This window comes from Vigna radiata, unplaced genomic scaffold (assembly GCF_000741045.1).
Source record: "Vigna radiata var. radiata cultivar VC1973A unplaced genomic scaffold, Vradiata_ver6 scaffold_234, whole genome shotgun sequence".
In the NCBI taxonomy this organism is placed as follows: domain Eukaryota; kingdom Viridiplantae; phylum Streptophyta; class Magnoliopsida; order Fabales; family Fabaceae; genus Vigna; species Vigna radiata.
The window spans coordinates 235,495-246,404 of record NW_014543117.1 but is presented as its reverse complement, the minus strand read 5'-3'; the positions used below and the strand labels follow the sequence as shown (position 1 = coordinate 246,404).

Below are 10,910 nucleotides of genomic sequence, written 5' to 3'. Positions count from 1 at the left end.
GTGTTAATTTTGTTTTAAGTTTCTCAATCAAACTCTTAGTTGTACTTTATTAAAAAGAAGTAATAAAAGAGTTTTTCAGCTGACTCTCACACACACACTGAGGCAACATTCTACCATCCTATCCCTTCCCTCGTCATTGACTAAATCCAAAACAATTAATGTATCCAAATGATAATTTTAGCCTTTCATTTAAATCTACAGTGTTCCGGTTATAGGATCGAATTATCTAACTCTTTCACAATTTCCTCCAAAATCCATTAGGTCACTGTTCCAATCTTTTATTTCCTGTCCACCGTCTGGAGGTATTCCTGCTAAAGGTTATTTAATGTCTAAGTCAATGATTATTCGTACATAATATGAGTGTTACACAATAAATGAGAATACCTACATCTTACCTTTGACCTTTTATTACAGACATTAGATTAGCGAAACCTTAATTTAAGCCCAATCACAACCCAACCCCTCATAATTAATGTTTTAACTTAATCACGATTTCACGACTGAAAATTTGCTTACTAATCATGACCGATCAACCTTGATCCCGATTCCTGCCGTCTGAAGATGACCGTTCGAATCCTCTGGTACATAGAGAAACAAAAACAACATTAGTAAAACACTGTTGTCATACTCTTATTTTATTCTTAATATTTATGTTGGATTTTGTAAACATTATATTAGTTTTGAATGCATGTTTTTTAGGGTTCTATTCTACACATCATAGCACCATAATAAGCCCATCCAAAAAGATGGGAGTAAAGATCACATCATAATCCGCTTTTAACAATTTAACAAAACGGTTGATCAGAGTAGGGCAAATTAAAAAATAAAAAGAATGTGAGTTGGCATCCGAGAACCATGAAACAAACAAATAAGATAGCATTATAATTTTTCAATGTATGCATATATATAGTATTAATTATGAGGGTTATGAAGGAATCAAATATCATTTAGAGTTTATATTAAGTTGAAATTATACGTATTAAAAATTAAGTTGCCACAAACCATAGCATTTAAGTCTATTTTTAGATTTAGGCTGCATTCGCATTCAACTAGTTGAAAAACTTTCAAAAAAGAGAATATTTTGGCCACCCTTTTAGGTGTTGGTCTCTTCTACGATGGTACAAAAAAAAAAAATTAAAACAAAAATTGATAAGAATAAAACGTTGAATTAAGTTTAAAACTTATTGTTTTAAACGAAAGTCATCCAAAATTTATTTAAAAAAAAATGATTGTTTATAAGTTTAGTTAGAGTTAAAATAATAAAATTAAAGAAATTCAACGAGTTCTGATAGTGTTAATGCGTGTATTAATTTGTTAGCTTGATATAAAATAATAAAAGAATGAAATTGTGGTGATTACAATCACGAGGCACACAGCTCACAGCATATTCAGCAGCACTGGAATATATAATTCTTGTTACCTCATACACTTAGCTTAACAATAGCTGCTCTCTTTGACCATTCCCTCTGTCAATTTGCTTCAATTTCTGCACATTCATCGTACCTATCAAATAAAACTGTCTCTATTCATTCATTCTTATTATTTGCTGAATCATTTATGTTATATCTTTAAAATGATTATGATAAATGTTATCATAGTTCAGTTTCTTTAAAATAATGTAGTAAACATTATTTATTTTTCTTATTTTGATCGTAAATGTGTGTGAAACTGGTAATCATCTTTGAAATGGCGCGAAGTTTCCAATGCCATGTGAATGAGGATAATCATAATTTAGCAGCACATGGATTTCTAGATCAGATCTTCAATTTTGACTTGTATAATGTCATCATAAACTTAATGCTTATGTTTCTTTAATCCTCACCTTTTTCGAAAAGATGATGGAAAAAGTTTTTCTTGTCGAAATTAATGCAAGAAAAAGTTCATGCAGTTCTGTCGATGCAAACAACAACTTTATATGTTGAACCCTATTAAGGAGTTTTCGTATCTAGAAAATGATAATGTGTGGTTTCTCATGCTTTTATAACAGTGTTTACGTATTCATTTTTTCCCGAAATACCCGTTGTCTGTTTATATGTTCGGTGCATTATCGTTATCTCCTTGAGTTACGAAAATAATTGTCCAAATTCAAATCTTAGTTGTACAATCTTAAATAAAACACATTTTCATGTAACTATTTTCTGTCTTCTATGCTCGTCTTTGACTGTATTTTGAGCCATTCAGTGCCATCCATTTAATAAGACCTGATGACAGCAGTTGGGGCCTGCAAATACCAAAAGGAACACCATGTTTGAAAACTAGTACAAAAAATATTATTTTTCTTTATACATGCGTGTGATTTCAGCAGATCAGTTAACTGATTATTTAATAAACTTTTACTACATAAGATTTTTATATTTTGATCTTAAGATAATGAATTTATTAATTAATATTGTTTTTTATTTTCTCATTTCTATCATCTTAAGAGTGAGTTTATTTTGCTTTGGTATATTCTCTCGTGAAAGCATATATATAACCTTTATTTATACGGTTTCTGTTATTGTGGTTGTGTTGTTATTCTTATCACAAGCCACTCATAAAGACATATATATCCTGCTACTAATAAGGTTTTTTAAGAATTGTAGAAATATAAGAGAGAAATATATATGTTGTATGGAAGAATTTATTTATTTATTTATGTATATTGAGTAGAATGAAACAAAATATCAAATATTTATTATATATCTCAATTTTTATTTTCTAAATTTAAATAAAATAATTAGTTATATTTTTATCTTTCTATAAAAGATATTTTTCAAAACTGAAAGATTTATTAAAAATTGATTTAAATAAAAATATATCAAGTAAATATTCTCAATAAGAAATTACTGAATAATTTAAAATAATTCAAACTAATATGTTGCACAAAGAAAGTTATTAAAAAAATTAAACAAAAAACCCTATCAGACAAACAATCTTATAAGTTTAAACAAATTCCTATAGCCTCTCTCAGATATTACCTTAATAGAGTATGAACAATAACTGTCTTGCCATTTGCAAACAGCAATTTTTTAGACAAATCCTGTAGTGTTAATATCTTACCCAATTATAAGGATTTCTCTAGCTACAAGATCCTTCAAATAGTGATAGTTGAAAGCAAGATGTGAACTAACTCACACTTATTACTATGCATCAAACTAATTGTACAATGAATTTAAGAAATTTATAGGAGATGGATGAAGCAAGAAAAGTAACAATAATAGCCCTTAGGTAAAGCAATTCCCAGAATCCCAGTTTCCAACAGGTTTATTAGGAAACAATGAAGAAAAGCATTAATGGAGGGAACCGAGAAAAGCGTGAGAAAGCATCCAATCATGGGAAAATGCATGAGGCTCATCAGAAGTTGTCGGCAACAACCATGCAAAGATTAAGGTATCCTCAGAGATGTTAACTAATCTACCTAAATAATAATGCTATTTTATTGCATAAGTGGAAGTCAAAAGCCTCCATATCAGGCTTTATTTCCTTAGCATCGCAATTTGCTACACCGACGTTAACTCCCTCAACACCTTAACAATTACTATCCAATACCACAATTCATCATTTATATATCACCCACATTTCGAAGCTAATAGAAGTCTCTACCAATATTATAACACCTTTTCTCCTTCCCAAACATTGGAAAACACCCTTTATTATTAATTCACTCTCAATTTCCGTGTGTTGACTTTATCGTTTACAACAACACCTATTAAAATTCGCATCTTCCTCTACCACAAATTTCATGACACAACTAAATGTGCCACAACCAGAAGCAGCTACTACTTCTTCTCACCATTTCACAAATTTCTAGCTACATAACCAAAACATAAAAAACCCAACTTTTCTTTTTGTTCTTAGTTTAGCAGATTCCGTTTCCATGGATGAAATTGAAATTCCTGCTCATTTTCTTTGCCCCATTTCCCTCCAACTCATGAGGGACCCTGTAACTGTTTGCACAGGAATCACTTATGACAGAGAGAACATAGAGAAGTGGTTGTTTTCATGCAAGAACAACACATGCCCCGTTACCAAGCAGTGCCTATTGGACCATGATCTCACCCCAAACCACACTCTACGCAGGTTGATCCAATCTTGGTGCACCCTCAATGCCTCATTTGGAGTTGAACGCATTCCAACTCCAAAGTCACCAATCGACAGAACTCAGATTGTGAAACTCCTCCTAGAAGCAAAGAAGTTCCCCGAGAAGCAACTCAAATGCCTCACAAGACTTCGATCCATTGCCTTTGAGGGTCAAAGGAACAAGGCCTGCTTAGAGTCTGCAGGAGTTGTTGAATTCTTGGCCTCAACCATGAAGCACAAGGCAGAAGAAAACTCAACTGTTCTCGGTGAAGCAGCTATCGAAGTCTTATTCCACCTTAGCCCTTCTGAGGCTCAGCTTAAAGATCTCTTATATAACGAGGGGTGCCAGTTTATTGAGTCATTGTTCCACGTGTTGAGGCTTGGAAACTACCAATCGAGAGCTTATGCAACCATGCTGCTTAGATCGGCATTGGAGGTGGCTGATCCTATCCAATTGATCAGTGTCAAAACAGTGCTGTTTGTGGAAATCTTGCGCGTGCTGCGTGATCAGATTTCGCAACAGGCTTCAAAGGCTGCATTGAAGCTGATCGTGGAGCTCTTTCCGTGGGGCAGAAACAGGATCAAAGGGGTTGAGGGTGGTGCAGTTTCGGTCCTGATTGAGCTACTTCTTTGTACCTCGGAAAGAAGAACCTGTGAACTTATTTTAATAGCTTTGGATCAACTTTGTGGGTGTGCAGAAGGGCGTGCAGAGTTGTTGAACCATGGTGCAGGAGTGGCCATTGTGTCCAAGAAAATCCTAAGGGTTTCTCTCGTGGCAAGCGATAGAGGGGTTAGAATTTTGGCCTCCATTTGTAGGTATTCAGCAAATGCTAGGGTGCTCCATGAAATGTTGCAGGTTGGTGCTGTGTCAAAGTTGTGTTTGGTGCTTCAAGTGAATTGCAGTTTCAAGACCAAAGAGAGAGCCAAGGAGATACTCAGATTGCACTCCTCAGTTTGGAAGAATTCTCCATGTATTCCTGTTCCTTTGTTATCTTCTTTTCCTTGATCTAATTTCATCATACTTTTTATTTTTTTTTTACATGCATCTGATGAAAGTGTCTGATGCCAGAGGTTTTGGAGTTATTAGAAAAAGAAAATCCTTAGATAATTTTTTTTTTAAACATTGTACTGATCTAAACAGTAGTATTAGTTAACTTTAACTTTTCGTTTAACATGGGTGTGTATTCCTTGATTGAAAGTTAGAGATTAATGTTCTTTGCACCAAAGAAGTTGACTTGATCTAATATATAATAACATGCTGACACATTTTTACATTTATTAGTATAAGAGTAAAATAATTATAAAGAAATAAATTTTTGTATTTAAAAAAAAAGAATAAAAATAATAATATCAAATAAATATATAAAAAAATTATGAATGAGAAAGTATATTTTTCAATATAACATGATAGACAGAGGAAGATTCTATTAAAGCCCAAAACTTGATTAATAGATTGTTGGGCCTTGACGTTGACCCATTCAAGCTAACCGCCGCCCCGTGATATAAAAAAGAACCGTTAGATAAAAGTATTACAAGGATGACTTTCGAATTCTTGTTCTTCATTTTCATTCTTTTTTTTCTTCTGATCTAACAGTGAATGATGTTTTATTCGATAGAATCATTAAATTAAGGAAAAATACGTATAGAAATGTAAATATCTTCAAATAGTTAGATCTAAAAGTAATTCTGATATAAATACTCTTTATTTTCATATATTTTTTTATTAATCTAGCTATCACAAATTAATTATTTTTCTACTTATTGGAAATTTTGGATTAAAATAATCAAAATGAAGACTGATTATTTCAAAATTTTTATTGGAATAAATTTATTCTTGTATTTCATTTTTTAAAAATTAATAGTCATAGCAAGTGATTTATCTTTAAGATTAGATTAAAATAAAATAAAAAGTCATGATATAAAGTAACTCCTTTTTTTTTTTTTTTTACGTTAAAGGATTGACTGAGTTCATCTTAGTTTATAAATATATTTAAACAACAATAATAATAAAGGATATTTATGAAAAGAATAATTATACATTAAATAAAATTTTGGATTGAGAGATGATTTGGAAGAGAGTGAAATGATGGATTTGTAAAAATGAAGAGAGAATTATTACGTTATTTGTTTTAAGAAAAAATGATGAAATTTGAAGAAAAGTTTATAAATGTTTGTGAATAATTTGATGGATGTCATATATTAAAAAATGAATTAATAGATTAAAATATAATATTATTCTTTTGTTTCTATAGTTAAAATAAATAAAAAATGAAATTTATTTAGTCAAAGTTATTTTAAAATTAATAGAAAATGTAATTTTAAATAAACATTGATTAAATTTTTTTGTAATATTATTAATTAATGAATTTTGTTATTATTAAATATAAAGTGAGATGAATGAACCAACTTTACGCAGAGAATTTCAATTTTGCAAACATGGGCAGTTGAAAAAAAAGAAAAGAAACAAGAGCACGTTAAAATAAAGCGAATATGGCATTCATTTAATGGAATTTTAAGATTCGGGATAATCTTAATAATTAGTGAAGTAATTACTTGTGATTTATGTGATAATCTAGTACGTAGTTATTTTTTATTTTGACAAATTTGAGGGAAAAAATGCTGAACTTTTTAGAAAGGGTTTTCAAAATTACAATATTTTTTTTTATATCAAACTTATCATTTTTAAAGATAAAAAATTTGAATCAAACACTATTTATTATATATCTATAGAAAAATTCAAGGGTGGTAGAAAAGAGTGGGAAAATATAATGGATGACTCTAACAAAAAGAAACTCGAATTTAACGATTTCTTAATATGGTTTTGTAAGAACACCAATTCATTAAAGAAAAATAAGATGAAGAGAATGGTGCAACCAAACATTGACTAAGAAGTTTAAAGGTAGAATTTCTTCCATTTTATAGGGACAAAAGAAAAGAAAGGGAAATAATCATTTATTCCAAACTTGACTTTAAGTAGTACTTTCCAGAGAAAATTAGAAGTCTAAAATGATCTAAAAGAATTATTCAGATAAAGAAAAAAATAAAACTATAAATTAGAACAACGTCAACAATTTTAACTTATACAGAAATCAATTTTGTTATTTTCTTATCCCAAAAATACTTACCTTGAGTTGATTATGAGTCGACCAGTTTATCATTTTTTAATAACAATCAAATTAATAAGGTTGAGTAATTTAAAAAATTCATTTATTGGACAAACTACCTTAAACAAATATTTTGTAATAGTTATAAAGCAAAAAATATTACTATACATACACAGTGTTATCTTATAAAATATAAATTATTTTTATATGATAGAAACCTAATCAATAGAATTATTTCGCGTATAGAAAAAAAAATCACAATTCTTAAAATAAACTAAATAAGACATTCATTTAATTTAATGAAATTTTGAGATTCGAGATCATTTCAATAATTAATGAAGTGACTACTTGCTATTTATGTGATAATATAGTTAATAGTTATTGTTGATTTTGACAAATTTAAGGAAATAAAAAATGCTTAACTTTTTTATAAAAATAATTCCAAAGTACTTTATTTTTTTAATCTAACTTTTCATTTTTAAAGATAAAAAATTTGGATCAAACCTAACTTATCTATCTCTATCTATAGAAAAAACTTAAGTGTGTATGAAGGTGACATAATCATTTATTGCAAATTTGACTTTATAACTCATAATTTCTGGTGAAAATTAGAGGTTTAAATTATCTGGCTCAGGTTTAGTCTAATCGAATCTTTAATTTAATTTAAATAAAGTTAGAGTTTATTCTAAGACGACCTTTTAAAACAAAAAATAAAAATAATTTTACGATAAATTATGAATTAGTTAGTTTGTATATACAGTCTTTAATTTCTTGACTTTTAATTTGTACATAAGCCAATTTTATCTTATGAAAAAAAATTAATTTTATTAGTTTTATAATATTTTTTCTTTGAGAAGTTATTTTTGAAAAAATACTTAATTATATCATAATTGAGTTGGATATCAAAATTAAGTTGGATTGAATGAAGTTTATTTAGAAAAGGGATATTTATATTTGGTATATAAGGAATAAATTAATAAATTAAATAGTGGTTCTTAATATGATGCAACTGCTACCTGCAGATGAAGTATGCAGCATAGACGAGAGATAAGACTATGTAATAAAGTCAGCAAAAGTTTGAGTCTGTCTACGAAACACCAGCCTCAGAATTGCAATCGAATAATAAGAGCCATTAAAATTGATTCAAGTTATTTGATGTTTTACTCAATCTTCTTTCAAATATTCTGCTCATACAATTAATCTATTTACATATATGTAACTTTTTTAATTTTATAAAATGGAACCATCCATTTAAATGATTAGATAGTTAGATAAAAAAAAATTGTGTAATCAACGTAGACCACATTTTTCTTTATTTATCTTAATATATTTATGCTCTAATAATAATAATAATTAAGGAATATCTGGATACTTTTTTTTATCAGTAAATATAATATGTATAATGAATGACATGTTTATTTTTTAGATGAATTACAATATTACAATCAAGGATATATTTAGATTGGTTGTGAATAAAAAAAAAGAAACCTTAAAAGAATCGAAAATATCTAGAATAAATCAATTTTTTATTTATGTTAGTTAATTAGGTTAAATAAGATCAAAGTTAGTTTTTTAGAATCGAAAATTTACATATGCATCATTCCATTTTCCTTATGTTGTGATTTTAAGAAAGTACAAAAGTGAAAAGTGATGTTTAAACATATAAGGTTTTATTTTCTCATTTTTATCGATGTGAAACTTAGGAAGGTCCCATAACCACTCCAAAATAAGAGGTTAAATAATTAAAACACATGTAAAAATGCCACGGCATTATTGGTGAATATTAGAGTGACATTTTGGTTCTATCTTCCAAACAATTTATCCAACCTAGTTAACTTTAGCCACCCTTTCTGTCATAGTTGTCGGCATCCCATAAACCGTCCTTAACATAATCAATGAATAGTCCCCTTTAAACAGAAAAGTCACAACCACATAACATAAATTATTGGATAGTGTGAACCATTATGATTCCGACTAAATTATGTCATGTATCATTGTTTTTAGTATATCTTAGTTGAGAAATGAACTAATGTTTGCTACAAGAGCATCGCAGATCCTAAGACATCAGATTCAGATAGCTTACTCTCAACTTTACATGCATCAAAGGACCAACTAAACCATACTTACATATACAACATTCCGTATGAGATCAATCCAAAAGAAATTACACAAAGAGGTTTCAATTCTAATAATAACACGGTTTCCCAGTATATACTAATCAGATAACAACACTTCCATACTAATCTCCAACAACTGTTAAACATTCTTATGTTGCATTCATTAAGGTCACCAGAATTTGATAACCGTTCAAAATTTGTTCCGAAAATGATGTATCATTCTACAATTAAACTGGGTTACCACAAATGATCCATTCAAAATATGTACACTTGACATGATACAAGCTATGTATATAGATTATAAGGGCAGAATAAAGGGTATGAAAACAGCCAGAAATATTTTTGAGAACAAAAAAGGATTTGGAGCTTCAATTATCAATCACCTTTGGAATCTGGTTAACAAATATACTTGAATACAGGGAGAATTGTTCCATGTTTTGGAGTGTAGCCTAAGTACACCTCTTGCCTTTTCTTTCAAATGGGAAGCACAATCTGCTTGCAGCACCATGCAAAGCTTTGACACAGCACCAACCCTCAGCATCTCTTGCACGACTTCATTAGACGCTGAAAACTTTGAAATCAAGGAAAATATATGAAGAGCTCGATCATCGGTGGTTGGAGAAACCCTAAGGATCCTTTTGGAAACCACAGCAATGCCTGCAGCATGCTGCACAAACTGGTCTCTCCCATCAGCACAAGAACACAGATGCGCCAAAAGGATGAATATCAGTTCTGTTAGATTCTTTTCTGGTTTTTCAAGCGCAAGTTCAACGAGATCCTGCACCGCACCTGCTTCAACTATCTTCGTTCTATTTCTCCCCAAAGGACACGTTTCTATGAGCACATGCAGTGCAGATTTAATAGCTTGCTGAGAGAGTTCTCTATTTTTCATCACGTTCACAACCACTCTGAAGAATTCAAGCCCTAGATTTCCTAAAGGGGTTGAATCTTTAGCTTCAATTGTCAATTTCAATAAAGGTAATGCTTCGTTTATTACCTTGAGGTTGTTCTTAGTTTGAAGCTGCAAAACCCACGTCAACGAGTTCAGAAAGTCAAAGTTATGACGTACCAAGCGCTTCATGTGGTTACTGTCCACCACATTGGCACTGCTCCAAAGCAAACGAAGAATCCTCAGAGCCTCCTCAACGCACGACGTCGTTTTTCCCTGCTTGAAACTCTTTGTGATCACGTCCACCATAGCTTCTGCAACACCCGCTGAAGCCATACATCTTCTGTTCCTCTCGTTCTCTACTGCAAGGTTATGCAACTTCTCCATTGCGTTTTGAAAGCGTGGAGGAACTTCGAGATCCTTCACGAGCATCTCAACGTTGGCATTGCTAAGAGGGGCTTTCGGTGTCGGAATCTGATCGACACCGTTTGCTTCATTCGCTGAACACCACGCTTGGATTAACCTCCGAAGCGTGTGGTTTGGGGTTAAGAACTCTGCGTTTCGCGGCAATGGTTGCTTTGTGATTGGACACGTGCAATGTTTGGATTTCAACAACCAGTATTCTATGCTTTCTCTGTCGTAGGTTATGCCCGTAACGGTTGTCACAGGGTCCTTCATGATCTGAAGCGAAATGGGACAAGCAAAAAACTGAGGAATTTCAATTTCTGTCATGGTATATCA

At 30.9% G+C, this 10,910-nt stretch overlaps 2 protein-coding genes across 2 annotated transcripts; one reads left to right on the top strand and one right to left on the bottom strand.

The window, feature by feature from the left end:
- Positions 1-2,966: 2,966 nt before the first annotated feature.
- On the top strand, positions 2,967-5,291 carry LOC106753128 (E3 ubiquitin-protein ligase PUB23). Its single transcript, XM_014634922.2, has one exon. It carries the CDS (start codon positions 3,857-3,859, stop codon positions 5,063-5,065), a length of 1,209 nt encoding a protein of 402 aa, XP_014490408.1. The 5' UTR covers positions 2,967-3,856; the 3' UTR covers positions 5,066-5,291.
- A 4,246-nt stretch (positions 5,292-9,537) lies between these two features.
- LOC106753106 (E3 ubiquitin-protein ligase PUB23) lies at positions 9,538-10,907 on the bottom strand. Its single transcript, XM_014634898.2, has one exon. The coding sequence runs from the start codon at positions 10,899-10,901 to the stop codon at positions 9,660-9,662; it is 1,242 nt and encodes a 413-aa protein (XP_014490384.1). The 5' UTR covers positions 10,902-10,907; the 3' UTR covers positions 9,538-9,659.
- Between the last annotated feature and the right edge of the window lie 3 nt (positions 10,908-10,910).